We start from the raw sequence: 21,029 nt of genomic DNA, 5'->3' as shown, positions 1-21,029 counted from the left end.
ACCAAATTTAGAGTAAAATGCATAAGGTTTTGTTCCAATGTTTAGGATATCATCCAAAAAACAAAGTATCTATTATATAAACTCTAAAAATTTCCAAAGGGTTTTACATTAATGCAACAAAACAGTAAACTGAATTCCTTTGTTCACCCCCTCTTAAAATGCAAATTTATCTATTCTATTCCACCCACTTCAAATCTCAGGGGTTTGCAAAGTAGGACCATAACACCGTTTAATATCATTTATGAACCGTGCTATTACAGAGCATTTACTGAAGTGATGTACAACGGCTTTGATAAGAATGCAAATATTTTACCTTAAACTAAAAACACTGATACTATTCCTGTCCAATCCTGCCCCACCTTAGTCAAGGGAGCCTGATTCTCAAACTCTTACAGTCCTACTTTCTCACATTTTCTAAACCATCTCACTTTTCCCCTACAGGCTCAGGCTATTGCCAACTCCCTCATTCCACTGCACCCCTACAGTCTCCCTTACTCACCAACTAACCAGCCACCTAGAATCCAAAGACTGCAAATGCAGGGCTCCATTTGCCTGCTAACTTGAGCCTGACACCAAAATGTTCATGCTTAAAGCAATGAGCTGTGCCACTCTTAGGAAACTGCCCTACCTTCAGGCAAAGATTTCCCTTCAGCACTTGCAGGTGAATCTGTCACCTTCTTCCAGTTCACCACTTGCATGTTGGTCTCAAATCATTCTACTCTAATAGACTGTGCCACAGAATAGTGCCTTTGCCTATACACATGATGGTCATCTTTTCGTAGGATTGGACAAAGTTTTTAAATAAACGTCTCTTAATCGATTATAAATGAAACAATGTATGTGCAAAGAGCAAAAATGATTTCTTCAGTGTATTCTATCATTTAAAATCTTTTAAAAACTTTTACTTCTCTTTTAATCCTAAGATTTCTCAGCTCATGCAACATTTATATATAGGAAGGAAAACACATCCCAAATAAACCATAATTTTTCTTCACTAACATTTATTCAATTTTTGAGGATGCAAGTATTATTTTTTCCAGGACCAAAAGGAAGAGGAGGAAATCAGGAGGATTCTAAACAGTTTGTTACACAGTTTGATAAATTTGAAGGGGTATACACTAAACAAATGAATAATCAAAAGATTTCCATTAGATGATGAACTCAATGTATGTTAACATTTGATTAATGGTAATATTTTTATTTCTTGACTATGTCAGGTAAAAGGTATTTATGAAACAACATGCAATAATCTGAGACCTAGCCAAGTGATGGATATTTTGAAATAGTATTTGTTCTTCAACCCCGTTTTCCTGGCATACAACTCCTAAAATCCTTGGAATGTACAAAGTGATGTCTTTTGGTATGCCAAGACTGATGGCTGGCTGGCAGCCCTTAGCCAGCTTCAGGATAGAGGCTGGTTGCCAGAAGAAAGACCAAAGCATGATTAGAGGGTTTAACCCTACCCTTCAACTTCCAGGGTGGAGACGGGACTGAAGCTTAAGTTCATAGCCACTGGCCAACGATTTAATCAATCATGCCTAAGTAATAAGGTCTCCATAAGAGGTCCAATAAGGATAGGGTCAGCAGGGCTTCCAGACAGCTGAACACATGGAGGCTGACGTAAAGGTGAACAAGAACTCATCCAGGTGCCAGGAAGGTAGCATACTCCACTTCCATGGGTAGAGAAGCTCCTGTGCTCAGGATCCTTCCAGACCTCAACCTATATATCTTTTCATCTGGCTGTTTACTTGTATCCTTTTAAAATATCCTTTGTAATATACTGGCAAACATGGTTCCCTGAGTTCTGTGAGGCACTCTAGTAAATCAAACAAACCCAAAGACGGGGTTTGCGGGAACCCTAATTTGAAGCAAGTCAGTCAGACGTTCCAAGAGGCCTGGACTTGTGACTGGTAGGAAGAAGGATACAATCTTTTGGTACTAAGCCCTCAATCTGTAGTTTCTGAGTCTACCTCCAGGTAGAGAGTGTCAGAATTGAATTTGTGGACACTGATTCAATTGCTTGATGATTTCAAGAACTGACTGCTTGCTTGGTGTATGAAGAGAAACCCCCAAACATTTGGTTACAGAAGTCTTCTGTGTTGACTACTGTTTAGTAATAAAAATTTTAAAAGCGTCCTGAGTTTGTGTTGTTTTTTACCCCACACACAATCCCTATCCTCAAACCAGACTCATTTATTCATGTTCTTCCTATAGCCTCCTCTTCCTACAAATCTAAGTTTTGAGGAAAGAAGGAAATAAAAGCCGCACTAACCAACTAAGATGTGGAACTGATAGCAAGTATACAAGCTGCTTTAAGTGAGCCAATGAGGTATATAAATTACCTACCACTGGTTTCAAGAGGGCAAAGAGAGGAAAAATGAGTCACAATCTACGGGTGAAGAGGACAAAAGCTGATAAAAATCTGCTTCATTTGTTTAGGGTCCAGCATCTGGGAAATATAATTCTAATACTACCACCACCCATCTAATAACTGAAAATCTCTCTGAAATAAGCAAATAAATTCATTTTCAGTTCCTCTAAAGGTAGAGCTCTCATTATGTACTGATGTCTCCCATTATTTCTCTAAAAAGCCCTGGCTGAAGATGAAGGCTTTTATCAAGCAAAAAAAAATGGTTTCCCTCTAACTTTAACAGAGCAGCGCTAGTTCTACTCCCCAAAATCACACAGAATAAGCTTAATAAAGAATGTTAAGGCTCTGAAAACAGTTCATCACTGCTGTCATGACCCTTCACCTCTCCAGGAAAAATAAATCCAACTCTTTTTTTTTTTTTTTTTGAGAAGGAGTTTCGCTCTTGCTGCCCAGGCTAGAGTGCAATGGTGCAATCTCAGCTCACTGCAACCTCTGCCTCCCAGGTTCAAGCGATGCTCCTGCCTCAGCCTCCTGAGTAGCTGGGATTACAGGTACCCACCACCACGCCGGGCTAATTTTTTGTATTTTTAGTAGAGATGGGGTTTCACCATGTTCGTCAGGCTGGTCTCAAACTGCTGACCTCAAATGATCCACCCGCCTCGGCCTCCCAAAGTGCTGGGATTATAGGCATGAGCCTCTGCGCCCAGCCAACTCTTTTCCAATGTACCTCATGATCATGGATAAGAACTCCCAATTTTCCTTATTTATGAGTTTTCTAAATTCTCTAAGTTTATAAAATGCATCCACATTCTATCAGTGAAATAAGCAACACATTGAACTATCGGGACTGAATACTAGTCCTGGTTTTGCTTTTAAACTCCACATCCTTGAGGAAGTCCTATTTCTCTCTCTGGGCTGCAGACACTACTGAACCATAAACTTTCCAGTTTCAGTAGCCTCAAAGTCTGTATTAAAAACAATCATTTGCAATATTGCTTTCATTTTGATAAGAAATTTAAAATAAATATCTAACCAATTAATAGAACTGACAAAGGTATTTTACTTAAATTGTCTCCCACAATATTTAAGAGTCCTTAGAATATAATGGTGAATAGCAGAGGGGAGATAAATAAATATATACTACAAGTAGTTACGTAGTATGTAGTTATGTATGTATGTATTTATACACATACACAACATAAATACCTAACTACAAGCACCATCAAAATGACCTCGTAGTTTACTCTTACCCAATATAAACGTAAGTTTAAGCATATACTTATAAGTTTAACCTTAAGAAGCTATTTTTCTAGATCTATGCTGTCCAATACAGTAGCCTCAAGTCACATATTGGTATCTAAATTAAAATTAAAAATCAGTTATTTAGTTGCACTAGTCACCTTTCAAATACTCGATGTCCACATATGGCTCGTGGCCACTGTACTGGACAGGGCAGATAAGGAACAGGTCTATCATAACAGAAAGTCCTACTGGGACAGTGCTGTTCTAGAGCAGTTCACCTAAATCTATTTTGCAAATGGAAACAGAAAAGCAAGACCTCAAAACACTTGAGCTCTGAAGTCAGAAACAAGGCTGAAATCCTAGTTCTGCCATTTACTTGCTATGTGACCTTCAGCAAGTTAGTTACTTAACCCTTCCAAGCCTGTCTTCCCATCTATAAAATACTGTACAAAACTACTACCCACCTCAACTCAAAAGCATAAGAATGACACAACAGACTTTGGGGACTCAGGGGGAAAGGGTGGGAAGAGGGTGAGGGATAAAAGACTTCAAACTGGGTTCAGTGTATACTGTTCAGGGGATGGGTGCACCAAAATCTCACAAATCACCACTGAAGAATTTACTCATGTAACCAAATACCACCTGTTCCCCAAAACACCTATGGAAATAAAAAACTTAAAATAAATAATAAAACTACTGTCACCTCAAAGACAGTTGTAAAGATTACACGAGATAATGCTGGTAAAGCATTTAGCACACTGCTTCAAATACTGGAAACATTCAATAGCTGTTAGCTCCCTACTATAATTAATTATATTTACTAATTCACAGATATACTGAACTGAATGCTACCTGAAATGCAGGGATTAAAGAAAGAGCTCTTGCCAGACTGGGTGAAACAGGTAAAAGAGTTGTAATCTGAAGCATCAGGAGAAATGACAGTAGCGGAATGTTGGGAGGGGGATGCTGGATTCAAGGTGGAGGAAATGGTAGATACTCAGGCAGAAATCTTGGCTCTGGTGTAAGAGTTCTGCCTCTCCTTTGGTCATTTCAAATTATTACTAGGCCTCATCTTCCAAATAGGTGAAAGTGTGTGGAGAGAGTCTACCTGCTGTGTATTGAAGTAGAAAATGAATTTTAGCTTATGGCTTTGCCTGATTCTATTAAACGTTTTAGAAGAAAGTGCTGCCTCTACACAAATATGGATTGAGATATACCCTTAAAGGCATCTCATTAGGTCCCTAAAGTATGTAGACATTCTGAAGAATGTAGACAGTTCCAAATGAACATTTATTTAGAAACAAAGCCCAAAAAGCAAGCTGACAACAAAAATGCAAAAATCAAATTTTACACTGTCTTAAAATATACTAAAAAATTTTATTTGTTTGCAATAAAGCTTAGTTGATTAATTTTAAATCAATGAGCATAATAATCACTGTAAAGAAATTTGGATTCATGAAAGAATACAGTTTCAGGATATCTTAAAAGATAAAAGGGGTATGGGAATTAAAATATTACATGTTGGAAAGTAATATGACACTTCCTATCTCTAAAGTGCTTAGTTAATAAATCTGAAATAATAACTAGTTATAAAGCTGGGCAAACTAAATAATAAAATGTTCTGTTGCTATTATAAAATACAGTCCCAGTGTGACCATTTAATATATATTTTTCAGACACATTATTTTATCGTTTTTAAAGCAGTAAAGAATTTAAAAAAAATTAAAAGACCAGAAATAATGGGCACTAAACTCACTTTACCATTCAACATTTTCTTTTATTAGCAAATAAATATTTTTAAAGCTATGATTAAAGGCAGACTTAAAACAATAACATTTTGAAATAACAAAGCAAAGAATTTTTCTCATGGTGATTTTATTGAGACAGTTGTCTTCCCTTAATACAGTTTTGAAGTACAGGTACATGACAGCAAACTATTATACATAAAGTTCCCCATTTGAAATAACAAGCAGCCAGCCTTTTAAAGCTCTATATTGGTTGTACCTCAGGTGAAAAGTCAGCCTCAAGGTAAAGGCAAAAAGAAAACATACTCTTGGCAGTAATGAAGGAGCTCATCTTAAAAATTATAAAAGGAAGTACAGAAATGAGAATATAAACAAGCTTGAAACTCTTAAAATTTTGAACTGCCAATGGAACATAAGGCAAGACTATGCTCCCTCACTCCCTCTCACACAGTACACATACCCCAACTCTGCAGCTATCCCACCTGCAGGTGCTATTCCATTCTTGTTAACTGTTCTAGTCACTTAGTACACGCATTTCCAATGTTATTTAAAGTTTTTTGTCTTCAAAAAGTCTATCCAAAACCACTCAACACTGTAGCAACTGAGTCAAGATCTCACAGGATTGAATTAAAAATATTCCTCAATTACCTGTTTTAGATAAAGGAAAAAGAGATGGATACAAATAATTCAGTACCCTAAATAAATAACATAGGTCCTCAATGTATATTTAAATTTTATCATGTTAATAACTCCTCTTAAAAACTATGCCAGCATTTTGCTAACCAATACACATTCACATAAACTTTCAGTTATTCATATTGTACGTTTACCAATAATATGCCTCCCTCCAAAAGACTCTCAGCTGGCTGACAAAAATATATGTAGTATGAAAGTACAAATGAAGATATGGATATAAAAGAGGGAAAAGGGTAGAAAAATAAAATACAACCAGAGAGTTGAGGTTTCTACACAAAACGCAATTAATTACTAACACTGAGGAGCAAATAAGGCTATGAGTTTCCAGGCAGCCAAACTAAATAAAGAGGGATGTATTATCAATTTTAAGATCTGTAGAGGCCATAGAGACAAATCCATTTCTGCCAATAGTATCACCATTCTAGTCTACAAATATCACACTCTTTAAAGTCATCCTCGACATCATTAACTTTGTCTCTCAAAACCACACCATCAACAAGGTGGGCCAGTTCAAAAACGTCTCCCGTTTCCACTGCCTTGTTTTTTTTTTGGTCTTCATGGTATCACATCACCAGGTCTTATATAACTTGAACCTGCATTCATGCAACACTTTTCTTACTAGATTCCCAAACTCTTTATATCTTTCTCCACTCCATATTACAAATTAATTTCTATGACACAATTTTTTTAAATCAAAACTTCAATTTCATTCTCTTTTACTCAGTATTTAAACCTCAAACTACAGCAACTGGTAATTTTAACACCCTTCCTAGAAAGTCCCAACAAATCTTACCTCCCACATGGGAAGGAGGGCCAACCTGCTCACTGTCCCAAGAATAACTATACTAAATTCTCCCCTTTTATGTGTCTGCTCCCATTCATTCTCTTACGTAAAGCCATCCCTATTTCCTTTTACCTTTCCAAATCCCACCCATTCTTCAAAGCCAAGTTCACATCCCTCCTTAAAGATGTTTTCCTGGCCGGGCGCAGTGGCTCACACCTGTAATTCCAACACTTTGGGAGGCTCAGGCAACCTTGAACAAGTTACTTAATGTTAGGAGTTTCAGAAAGTGGTTGAAAAGACTAAATGACATCACATACAGAAATCCTTCAAAAGTTAAAAACTGCTGTACAAATATTACAATAAGCAGAGAAGAAAAATAATTAGTGATAACAATTAGATTTTGCATTGGTTGTTCTCTGTAGAGATCACACATATAGACATTGTTTCCAATTTCTGTCTCAATACCTTCCTATTCTATAATTTCAAAAAATAACCCCCACACACACTTTCCCTACATACCATTTTAGTTACTATGATGTGGAAAACACACTTTTCGGCCAGGCGCAGTGGCTCACACCTGTAAACCCAGCACTTTAGGAGGCCAAGGAGGGCAGATCACTTGGGATCAGGAGTTCGAGACCAGTCTGGCCAACATGGTGAAACCCGTCTCTACTAAAAATACAAAAATTAGCCATGCATGGTGGCGTGCGCCTGTAGTTCCAGCTACTCAAGAGGCTCAGGCAAGAGAATTGCTTGAACCTGGGAGGCAGAGGTTGCAGTGGGCTGGTATGGTGCCACTGCACTCCAGTCTGGGCAACAGAGCAAGACTGTCTCAAAAAAAACAAAAAACAAAAAACAAAAAACACTTTCTTCTATAAAATGGCTCCCATGATTAGTAAAATGACACAGTAGTTAGGTTTATGTCCAGTCACAGCCTCTTCCCATTTCCACTGGGAATGCCTTACCTAATGAGTTAAGACAATGAAAAAAGTAAACCAGTTAGAATACTTACACTTTCTGATTTAAAACTCAGTAAAGCTATAGTAATAAAGACAGTATGTTACTGGCATAAGAACAGACATACAGACCAATGGAACCAAATTGAGAATTCAGCAATAAATCTTCACATTTATGATCCACTGATTTCCAACAAGGGTATCAAGATAATTCAGTGTAAAAAATAGTCTTTTCAATGAATGGTGCTAGGACACTTGGTCTACACAAGCCAAAAGGAATGAAATTGGACTCTAATCTCATACCACATACAAAAATAAAAAGGATCAGAAACCAAAATGTAAAAGCTAAAACTGTAAAATTCTTAGGAAAAAATATAGATGTAAATCTTCGTGGTCTTGGATTAGGCAATGGTTTCTAAGATATGACACCAAATGCACAAACAACAAAAGAAAAAACAGATATTTAGACTGCACAAAAAGCAAAAACTTCTATGTTTCAAAGGTCACTATCAAGAAAGTAAAAAAAAAAAAATCCACAGAATGGAGGAAGATAGTTGCAAATTATATATCTGATGTACAGGACTTATATCCAAAATACATTTTGAAAAAACTCTTACAATTCAACAATAAAAAGACAAGTCATTAAAAAATGATGCAGGATTTGAACTAACATTTCTCCAAAGAAGATATACAAATGGACAATAAGCACATGAAAAGATGCTCATCCATCATCCATCAGAATAATGCAAATCAATACCACAACAAAATACCACTTCATATCTACTAGGATAGCTATCATTAAAAAAAAAAAGGACAACAACAAGTGCTGCCAAGGTTGTGGAGAAAAACTGGGCCCTCATACACTGCTGGCAGGAAACACAGACTTACTATATAACCCAGCAATTCCACTGCTAGGTACATATCAAAGAGAAATGAAAACAAACGTCTACCCAAAAACCTGTACATAAATGTTCATAACAGCATTATTCATGGTAGCAAAAAAGTGGAAACAATATAAATATCCATCAATTGATGAAAGAAAAATAAAATGTGGTATATCCATAAAAATGGAAGTTTATTTGGTAACAAGTAGGAACAAAGGCCAGAGCAATTAGGCAAGAGAAAAGAAATAAAGGGCATCCAAATTGTAAAGGAAAAAGTCAAATCAGCCTTGTTCCCAGATTACGTGATGTTAAAACCTAAAGACTCTACCAAAAAAAAACTGTTAGAACTGTCAAGAAATTCAGCAAAGTTGTAGAATGCAAAATCAACACACAAAAATCAGTGGCATTTATATATGTCAACAGCAAATAACCTGAAAAAAATCAAGAAAGCAATCCTATTTACAATAGCTACAAAAATTATAAAATGCCTAGGAATCAATCTAACAAAAGAAGTGAAAGATTCATACAAAGAAAACTATAAAACTGATGAAATAAATAGGACACCAAAAAAATGGAAAGGTATTCTATATTCATGGATTGGAAGAACTATAATAATATTTTTAAATGACAAGACTACCCAAAGCAATTTACAGATTCAACACAATCCTTATCAAAATACCAATAACATTCTTCACAGAAATAGTAAAAAAAAAAAAAAAAAATCCTAAAATTTACATGGAACCACAAGACTATGAATAGCCAAAGCAATCCTGAGCAAAAAGAATGAAGCTGGAGGCATCACACTACCTGACTTCAAAATTTATTACAAAGCTATAGTAATCAAAACAGCATGGTACTGGCATAAAAACAGACACATGGATCAGTGAAACAGATGAGAGAACTCAGGTATAAATCCACGCATTTACAGCCACCTTATCTTTGACAAAGGCATCAAGAACACGCAATGGGAAAAGGAGAGTCTTTTCAATAAATGGTGCTGGGAAAACTGGATAACTATATATGAAGAATGAAATTAAACCCCTATCTCTCACCATACACAAAAAAAATCAAACCAAAATGGATTAAAGACTTGAATCTAAGACCTGAAACACTATAGCACAATGGTCTAGGCAAAGATTTCTTGTGTAAGATCTCAAAAGCACAGGCAACCAAAGCAAAAACATACAATTGGGATTACATCAAGCTAAAAAGCTTCTGCACAGTAAAGGAAACAATCAACAAAGTGAAGAGACAACACACAGAATGGGAGAAAATATTTGCAAACTATCTATCTGACAAGGGACAAGGGATTAGTAACCACAATATGTAAAGAGTTCAAACAACTTGACAGCAAATACATATATATAACCCAATTTAAAACAGGCAAAAGGGCCAAGCGCAGCTCACGCCTGTAATACCAGCACTTTGGGAGGCCAAGGCAGGAGGATCACTTGAGGTCAGGAGTTTGAGACCAGCCCGGCCAACATGGTAAAACCCCGTCTCTACTCAAAATACAAAAATTAGCCAAGTGTGGTGGTGCATGCCTCTAATCCCAGTTACTCAGGAGGCTGAGGGAGAAGAATCACTTGAACCTGGGAGGCAGTGGTTGCAGTGAGCCAAGATCATGCCACTGCACTCCAGCCTGGGTGACGCAGTGAGTCTCCATCTCAAAAAAAAAAAAAAAATACAAAAATCAGCTGAGCATGGTGGCATGTACCTGTAGTCCCAGCTACTCAGGAGGCTGAAGCAGGAGAATCACTTGAACCCGGGAGGCAGAGGTTACAGTGAGCAGAGATCACGCCACTGCACTCCAGCCTGAGCGAGAGAGAGAGACAACTCAAAAAAAAAAAATGGGGGGGGGGGGGGGGGCAAAAGATGTAAACAGACATTTCTCAAAAGAAGACATGCAAATGGCCAAAGGGTACATTAAAAAATGCTCAACATTGCTACAATGCAATATCTCACTGCAGTTAAAAAGGCTTAGATCAAACAGACAAGCAATAGCGGATGCTGGCAAGAATGTGGAGAAAGGGGAAGGCTCGTACACTGTTGCTGGGGTGTAAATTAGTACAGCCACTATGGAGAACAGTACAAAGGTTACTTACAAAACTAAAAACAGAACTTCCATATGATCCAGCAATTCCTATACTGGGTATATATATTAGTCCATTTTCACGCTGCCGATAAAGACATACCTGAGACTGGGCAATTTACAAAAAGACGTTTAATGGACTCACGGTTCCACCTGGCTTGAGAGGCCTCACAATTATGGTGAAGGTGAAAGGTACGCATCACATGGTGGCAGACAAGAGAAGAATGAGAGCCAAGTAAAAGGGGTTTCCCCTTATAAAACCATCAGATCTCGTGAGACTTATTCATCACCACGAGAACAGTACGGGGGATACCACCCCCATGATTCAATTATCTCCCGCCAGTCCCTCCCACAACACGTGGGAATTATGGGAGCTACAATTCAAGATGAGATTTGGGTGGGGACATTGCCAAACCATATCAGTATATATCAAAAAGAAAGGAGATTAATGTATCAAAGAAATATCTGCACCTCCATGTTTACCCAAGTACCATTCACAATAGCCAAAATATGGAACCAACCTGAGTGCCCATTAACAAATGAATGAATAAAGAAAATGTGGTATATACACACAATGGAATATTTAATTCAACCATAAAAAAGAATGAAATCCTGTCATGTGCAGCAACATGGATGGAACCACAGGCGAAGGTTAAGTGAAATAAGCCCAGCAGAGAATGACAAATGTCACATGTTCTCACTCTTACATGAGAGCTAAAAATGTAGATCTCAAAAATAGAGAGTAGACTGGTAGTTACCAGAGGCCAGGAAGGGGAGTGGGGGGATCAAGAGGAAAAAAAGAATATAAATATATAAATGTATATTCACTGAACTTTACACTAAAAATGGTAAAGATGGTAAATCATGTATGTATATTTTACCTCAATTAAAAATATTTTTAAAAAAGAAATACTTGGGTAATCAAGTTCAAGACCAGCCTGGCCAACATGGTGAAACCCCGTCTCTACTAAAAATACAAAAATTAGCCAGGCGTGGTGGCGCACGCCTGTAATTCCAGCTACTCGGGAAGCTGACGCAGAAGAATCGCTTGAATCCAGGAGGTGGAGCTTGCAGGGAGCCAAGATCACGCCATTGCACTGTAGTTTGGGCGACAAGAGCGAAACTCCGTCTCAGAAAAAAAAAGAAGTACTAACGCATACAGCAACATGGATGAACCTTGAAAATATTACACGTTGTAAAAAAAATTTTAAAAGCCAGACACAAAAAGCACACAAGATTTCATTAATACAAAATGTCCAGATAAGGCAAATCTATAGAAACAGAAAGTAGACTAATTGCTGCCGAGGGCTGGTGGTGAAAGAGCTGGGGGAAAATGGGGAAGGAGTGACTGCTAAAAGGCATGGATTATTTTTTGGGAGGTATCAAAATATTGCAAAATAGACTGTGATGATTACAAAACTCCGTGACTATACTAAAAACCTAAAAGTATAAGTGAATTTTACACTTTATGTCTCAATAAAGCTGTTATCAAATAAAAGACAAAATTAAAAAGCAGCGCCAGTGTTCCATGAGCAGATCCTTGAAACACATAGAAATAGAAGTGTAAACTGCTAGTATAACTACATCCTCTTTTTTGGTTTACTTCCTCCTTTTACTTGTTCAATTACTAGACCAAAAATCAAAATCCAAATAAATCATTTTACCTTAGTCTTTTCTTCCAAAAAGTAATAAGGATTCTCTGTCATTCCCCTGCTGGTAAACCTAATACAAACTTTAGCAGTAGCAGATCATAAAGCATTTGAACAAGTTAGCTTCTCTGTGATACATAGGAGCAAGTTATCCTTTGGATGATGACGATTTTAATTTTAATTTTAATTTTAATCTGGAGATTTGCTGGCCCACTAGCTGCCAGTTCTCCACTAGCACCGAGGAAGTATAAATGAACACACTGACATGCACAGATCTAAGATCTTGCTTTTAACAATTTGTGAAGAACTGTGAAAGTTACAACCTGTAGTCATTTATAAGGGGCAGTGAATCTACCTGTTAGAGGTCTGTAAGGATAAAGCATCAATTTGACCCACTCTATCCATCTAAGCTGGTGTGCAAGGCACCAAGGTAACAAGCAATTCTAACCAACTGCCCAGCACCTCTAACTCAGCAGTAGTATGAAAACATTTATTGATCAGTGGATCTGTGAAGGCCTCAGGATAGAACCCTTGCAAATGTCATGGGTCAGTTATGTTAGCCAACATGAAAGTTAAGGCCAAGAAAAATATATTCCACTACTTATAGGAAATACTCTAAGCATATACCAAATTTCACTCAAATGAAGTGTAATTTTCTATGCCTATGGCCCTACAGACTCTACGATTTTATGAGCAGAAATTTTTTCTTAGCTATAAAGTTTTGTTTTAAAATATTTACCCATTAAACTGTGAGTAATGTTTTTAAAAAGGATGACATATTTAACCCAACTTCAAAAATAAAACTATCTTACTGCATTTTTACTTCAAAGACAAAATAAAGTGAGAAAAAACTGAAATATGTAGAGGCAAATATCTCCTACATGAAATAATTCAATCTATTAAATCATTTGTGGGTGTTCTTTAAAATAATATTTGTTTATTCAAAACCTGAAAAAAAATTAACCAATACTATATTAGAATAACTTCCTCTAAAAATGCCTTACATAAAACTTTATCTATACTGAATGCTGTGATTCGGGGTGACTTGATAGTCTCAACTTCTTTAAATAACAGATTTGCACAACACTTAAACACATACAGTTCCTTCCATATGATTCCAAAAGAAGCTTAACTAGATATCACATAAGAGATGCACCAAAATTCAGAGGTTCCATCTAACCTGACAAACACACAGTATTGGGTTGTCTGTTAAGGTTCCCGAAAATAGGAGAAACCACACTCTAAGTGGAATGTGACACACACCCACCCCTACCCAGACAACCAGTAGAAAAAATCGTTCTCCACTCTCTGACTAAACAGGTAAAACCCACAGATGTTCCCTCACATATAATCTTTACATGTGAGAGCAGACTAACAACTACCCAGGGAACCAAAAGGCAGGGTTTTGAGAGGCATGTGTGATAGGAGAGGTAATCCACAAAGGGAGCAGAGTAAGGGGATGCTTTCTTCTGAAATGAGATATGACTTAACTGATTAAGGACTCTGACTTCTATTAGGCAGATAACTTTAATTTGCTCTATTTTGATAAATTAATCCATTACAGTCATTAGGCCAATGCAGGCAGTGCAGAACTTGTAAAAATCAACCACAAAAGCACTGTTAACTTTGACCAAAAATAAGCCAAACTAACACTACGATCTAACCTCTTTCTGAAGATGGTAACCACATTTTCACCGAAATACAGATGGGCAGATTAACTACAAACCACAACCAAATATTTGACACCAAACAGTCCAAAGACCACAGTGATGCACTTAATAAGCACACCAAACATCCATATTAAGTAACACAAGCACACTGATAAGTGTTGATTCACTAGTTTTACATTTTCTATCAGCTACAGCACAGAGGATCCTTTGCTTGCCAAAGGGAGTGCCATATGAAGGTAAATAACCTTTCTCTCTGCCTGACCCAGTCCAAGCAACTGTTTTAGAATCAATAAAAGGAGCTAAAGCCACTGCACTGCAGACCTAGCTTCTAAAGCAAACTTATCAGCTATCCAATCCTCAGCCCACAAGTGAGTTTCCTTACAAATTCCCAAGTCAGAAAATTAACTAAAGTAGATATCTTCCCTGAAACTGTTTGAAGGGCTTATTATGTGTGACTTCTACATTTAAAAATTAAAACCTGTAATATACATTTTGCTCTATTTATGAAGAGCTTACATATGAACTAGTAATGATGTCACTAAGGCTCAAAGACAAAGTAAACCTCCAAATTTCAGATGACACTATAGTTAAACGTTTCTTTTACTTTTAACAGAACTATGGTTCAATTATTTTAGTTTATTTAAATAATAACCTTTATATAGTTCCTTTCCCCAGTTATCTAATAGCAAAATTGCAGTCTACATCACATGATACTGTATGTGGATTTCATTTATTAAAAATGAGCCTTAAACAAACTTATTAAAACAAAGTTGTTTATTTTGCCAATGATTGGGGTTGTCAAAATTCAAGCAAAGAAGTGTATAAAGTTCACTTATTTATCAGTTCAATTGTTCATAAAAACGGTTACAAAAATAATATATGTAATATATTAATAATACGGGTTTTTTAAAGATTCAGACCATTAAAACAAATACTATCCTAAGAAACAAAGGATGTTAGATTTAATTCAAACTGGGGTTTTTCCACAAATCCATCCATTTATAATCATTGACCACCAAAAGCTAAACAATGATCTGCCATCTGAAACGGCTTTGATGTAATACAGTCCTAAGAGTGACAAAAAGTCTTACGTTAAACGGTTTTACCTAACAAAGAAATATTTGTTCTATTTGAGTGAAAACATTCCTTGAATATTATTACTGTAAGTTTATAAACTGTATATGATTCATTTGAAGAACCATATTAGATTCACCACAAAGTAAGTCCTATTAGAATTTTTCCTACACAAAATTGTTATCTTTGTTTTTACATAAAAGTAAGATCAGTAAACTCAGAAATCATACCAAGCAATAAATTCCACCTGCATTCAACGTTGGGAAAATTTTTATTTAATCGGCCCTCTCACCTTCAATGCATAAGATTATCATTTTAAACCAGAAAAACTCCAGGTTGGCCTGGTTCCAATGCTGATCTCATCTCAAAACAGAAATAAGTGTCTTAAAAATAACCAAACAGCCATCTTCTAACTACTGCACCAGACCCAAAGCAGCAGCATAAGGTAAGAGGTTATTTTTCTCCTCTTTGTCCATGTATCTTTATAACATTAACCATTTCCAGGTAAGCACTTTTCTTTCCTAAAAGTAAACACTGACCAGAAAATTCGAGGTCATGATCATAAAGGTAGAGAGAGTTTTACATTTAACATCATTGCCTCAAATCACCCATTCTTACCTAGTCACAACCAATGACAAGAAATAATGTAAACCATGAAGAAACACTGTTTAATCTGTCTGCATTTTTAAAAATCAAATTCCAACAAGATAACAATACAACATAGCACATATTTTAGCCATGCTATTATTCTATCATTAAAAAAACCACTTAAGGCCCTAACACCTCTTCCACTAAAATGTAATAGTGTATTTGTTACCCTATAATTTCATTGTCTTACTGTTATTGCATTACACTACTTTTGGCAAATCCGTTCAACCACTACAAACATACTTGCTGAACATTCCATTTCTGCACAGAGATGACAAAAACCATTGTCTTCCACAGTCACTTAAGTTCAAACAACAATGATGTTTTTACTAATTAATCAGACTACAACAACAGCTGCATATAAAACCAACAGTTCAAATGCACCTTCTGCAAAAGATACAAGTAAATAAAAAACCATAAGTACTTACCTACAGTTGGGAGGAGGGTCCAATGTGATTTCTGCAAGTTCCTTCTGAATTCTTTAAAATAAAGACAAAGAACATTATGTTAAAAATATCTTCACTCTTAACAATTTATTTCATTAAAACGTTACATTTTAATAACATTTCCCTTTGGTATATTAGTTTGAAATACTAATACTGTATAAAGCATCACATCCAACAAACAATAAAGTTGCAATTTCTGCCAGGGTTTTGAGGATGCATCTAAAGGATGAGACTACCAGTGCATGCAACCTGTGGAAGGAACACTACGACTTCACTGAACCACTGACAGCACTAATTAAAATTTCTAAAGCTGGAAATTTCTGCCACACCATTCATGGGTCATTTTAACTTCTGTTTTGTATTAGAGCATTCCCATACAGGATGGAAAGCTGATATTAAGTTAAATCCAAGCATCCTGACTGATAGAATCAAATGATTCGGGATCTCATTCCAACACCTGAAACTGCCATCAAGATGCATATGGTATTCCTTCCTGGAGCCTCTAATTTGGAGCAGGTTGGGACTTTGAAGTTTAACACTATTTCATCTGCTAGAACTACCTTAATATTACATAAGCAATTAATGTCATTGCATGAGCTTCATGCAAAAAAAAAAATTTAAGCCTGCTCTATCCTCATGTGTTACATTCTACTTTTATTTTTAACAGCATCTAACATCCTATGTACATACAAAAAGGCTGAAAGTGCGCCACTGTTTTCTAAGACTATACTTGGCAATCCCTTAACTATCATTCATACCTTATTAAATGTAGGCTTTGTTAAATCAAATACCAAAAAATTCTCAAAACCGTTTCTTCTCCTTTGCCTTGGTTCTTAAATATGGGGTTATTAATAGCTGGATGCCTGTTGTCTGGTAATTACTGTGACAGTATATCAATAATAACTGATTAAAGTATCTTTAAAAAACAAAACAAGAATTTGAGCAAAAATATTTAAACTCAAACAATTTCATTCTACTTCTTTTTCAAGACAACAAACTACTAGAATAAATGGGATCCCTCCAATAGAATTGGTATCAACTTCCCGAAGGAACTGCATGCTACTAATATAATTTTGACTTCTCTAAACCACGTGATTCAACGTTGGCGAGGCATTATAAATCAGAGCACGGCTAAGAAATTCAAAGTCAAAAAAATGTCATTGTAATTCTGCTAGGCCATTAAATTGAGTCCCTGGGCAAGAATACTGCTCACACATGCTTGCTCTCTCTCCCTGTGCCTCAGTTTTCCGTCCTGTAAAACAGAAGTTAACTAGAACAAACACCGTGATCTCTTTTAACACACTGTAACTTCCTTCTAATATGGATTCTGTGAAGTATTTATATGTATACAAAGTACATATTGCCCATATTTAAATGACAGAAGTCTCAAAGATTTGATATAGGAGAAGATATTTTATGGATTTCACACAAAAGTATACAACAGACACTTCAAAACTCAATGGCTAAGTCCAGGTTAAAGATGGCCAACTAGGCACACACACTTTCACCTCTCACTCATTCAGGACCCCACTGGGTGGGTAGGGGACATACAGAAAATGCAAAAAGGAATAAACAGCAAAGAGAAGGGTGGTAGTCACCAATGAGTGAGAAATTTCAATACATTTCTGCAAGACAAAACAAATGGGTGTAAATCAAACAGGTTGAGACAGGCAAGAGGGGGCTGCAGAGTGTATACCAATAAAACAGACTACTAAAGGGGCACAGGGGGAAGTAATCAGAAATCCCAGAAGGAAAAAAAGCTGCATAAGAAAATCACAGATGAAATATGAAGCAAACTAAAATGTAAAATAACTTTAATTAAGTATCAGACATTGGGGGTGAGGTGGGGAGAGAGAGATTTGATCTATTGTGCCTCAATGCTATGACTCATTGAGAAGCCCAGAGATCATGACACTGGCCTTGTAGTTAATCTAATCGTAATATGCTGTTTGGTCTGGCATTGAATATTTACAGTTATAATAAATGTATAATTTATTGGTCTTTTACTTACAGACAAAGCATAGAAGATTGGTTGTTAGTTGCACCGTACAAAGTAAATGCTATTAACCTTGAAGATGTAAAATTAAGTGTAGCTAATATAAACCAGCTAAAAGTGGATAGAGAAGATATTATCCCCAATTTAAAAAGTAGAGAATAAAAAACATGTTATTCACAGGAATAAGAAATAGAAGTTTAAATATATATTTTTAGACTATAAAGGCAACCAATAATCTTTTTTAAAAAATTTTAACTATCATTAACTGGGAGGAAGGAAAAGAAAGGAAGAATAGGTAAGCAAACTAAATCCTCATATTTCAGAGCAGGGAATCAAAAGATATTACTTCAATTAACAATTCAATGAGAAATAAGTGTATTATTAAGAGTTGTACAGAAAACCAACAGAAGGAGTAAGACCAAAGACAGCTAAACAGTCTGCTTCAAGGGAATGGAACTGGGAGAACTAGGGGCAGGGGGTGGATAAAAAAACCGTTACTTTCCATTAAAAAAAAAATCTATGTACTGTTTACTTTGTTATCAGAAACATAAACAACTTTTAAAAATTGTTTTTAAACTAAGAGAACCAAAAGAATAGGCATTCTAAAAAGCATGCTTAAACTGTCAAAGAAAACTATTTTTAACATAAAAAAACTTCTTTGCAATTTTCAAACAACACATCTTGCTTTATATTTATACTGCCCTTTAGGTTTAAAAAAAAAAAAAAAAAACTCATAAATCCTGGGCCAGGCTCAGTATTGGTGGCTATGGCTGTAATCCCTGAGCTTTGGGAGGCAGACGCAGGAGGATCACTTGAGGCCAGAAATTCGAGCCCAACCTGCACATCACAGTGAGACTCCTCTACAAAAAATTCAGGAAACTGTTGGTCATAGCGGTGTGTGCTTATAGTCCCAGTTACTCAGGAGGCCAAGGCAGGAGGATCACTTGAGCCCAGGAATTTGAGGCCACAGTGATCTATGATCATACCACATACTCCAGCCTGTGCAAGAGTAAGACCCTGTCTCTAAGGGAAAAAAAACTGATAAATCATAATTTTCTGTCATATAATTCTATATAAAATTTGAACTCCAGATCCCTATAATTCTAGGTCTATATTATTCAATACAAAAAGCAATTTACTGATGAATTCAAGAAGTCTGAGCAGTGAGTCAATAATATTATAATATATTTTGAGCCACTGTTACCTAAAATGGTTGTATTTCTCTTGACAGAAAAGATTATACTAAGAATTGCTATTTAAACGGTTGTAAGATGTCCTGCTGTTTTCAATGACAGCAATTCAATTCTATCTCAAAAGTTGTGATTATGGTATGTATTAAGTTTCTCAGCCTTGACAAGTGGGATAAGAAAGGTACCTATTTCAGGCACTGTCTCTTAGGGTGAGGAAAAATGAAAAGTATCAATAATTCACACTTACAGTGTACCTTTCCCATGACGATCTTTTACCATTAAAAGTGATTAGGTAAATCTCACAGAATTCTCTTTTATCAGTCCCCATTTAAAAGGCAAGGAAAACTAAGGCTAATTATTTTATGCTGGTAAGGTGAAAGATGGAGAACTATTATCTTGCTAAGTCAAACAAAAAAACTTCCCTCATCAGAACTTTTAAGACAAAATTATTTTACACAAAAATCACCTCAACAATCACCTAAATTTCCAATTTTCATAAGGCAGTGCCACCTCTTAGGTTAGTATGATACAGAAGTCAGCAACTGCCCATTGTTACTGAGACAAGTCAAGGAGCAATACACAATTAAATTTCAATGTATATTACTCCACCTTATACCTTAACCGTTCCAGGAATGAACGATAAGACTACACTAAGAATACTGTGTGGGACTGCTATTTGCTTTAAAAAAATAGCAGGGGAGGGGAATCATAACAATCATGATTCATTCAGACTTAAATGAAGAATATGGTACCAAAATTATACAGAACAGAGAAGATACGAAACACTCATTTTAACATCAATATATTGGGCTAAGGGTTCAGAAAAATGAAGCAGTGTATATGTACTAACATGTTTAAAACACACACATACATTTCTTGGGTTAAAGAAAATTCAAAAATTTACTGAGAGCGAAGTACAACATGAATGTGTGGATATGCAGATTCGCAAAGTAATTTCTTAGCAGGAATTTTTTTAAAACCCTTCATCTCATCTAGATAACTTTCTATATTCCCTTACAGACTACATTCCTCAGTCAACCTAAAAACCCCTATTCTAATCAATTGAATCACCTAGCGAAAACCTTCCAAAATGAACTTATTCTCAAAAAAGCATCATGCAACTATTAAAATTTTTTAAATGTCAAAGCAATCTTTAGAAAACACATTGCCATTGCAAATAAGAAGTCTAGAGTTTCATTCTAAATGGTGGTATATACTATATGTCTATGATTCTGAAAGATCATTGATTTTAAGACACACTATCAATAATTGTGCACATACATTTTAAGATGTGTCCCAATTTCAGAAACATTAAAAAGTTTTAAAATGTACATTTAGAATGAAGAAAATACAGTAATTACAAAAGATTATCTACAAAAGTACTATTTCATTCTCATGTGGAAAACAAACTTAGACGAGCCCATATGATAAAAGTTCAAACTGGAATACAGTGGAATCAATCTTTCAACCTAACAAAAATTTAGAGTCTGAAACCAAAAACCATACCTCGAACAGTATCATATTGAATGTCCAAAAATAAAATCAACATGTCCACTCTAAACAGTTAATTTAGAATAAATATGATT

The 21,029-nt window shown here is 35.9% G+C and overlaps 1 protein-coding gene across 2 annotated transcripts in view; it reads right to left on the bottom strand.

Annotated features, from left to right (window-relative positions):
• UBE2E2 (ubiquitin conjugating enzyme E2 E2) overlaps nucleotides 1–21,029 on the bottom strand; it is a 387,409-nt gene that overhangs the window by 356,911 nt on the left and 9,469 nt on the right. For both annotated transcript variants that reach the window (XM_004033725.4, XM_004033726.5), the window contains exon 3: nucleotides 16,240–16,290. In XM_004033725.4, the coding sequence (XP_004033773.1) occupies nucleotides 16,240–16,290 (51 nt within the window). The remainder of the gene's footprint in view (nucleotides 1–16,239; nucleotides 16,291–21,029) is intronic.

Source organism: Gorilla gorilla, chromosome 2 (genome assembly GCF_029281585.2).
Source record: "Gorilla gorilla gorilla isolate KB3781 chromosome 2, NHGRI_mGorGor1-v2.1_pri, whole genome shotgun sequence".
Lineage (NCBI taxonomy): Eukaryota > Metazoa > Chordata > Mammalia > Primates > Hominidae > Gorilla > Gorilla gorilla.
The sequence above is the reverse complement of the archived record's forward strand: the minus strand, read 5'-3'. Positions and strand labels throughout refer to the sequence as shown.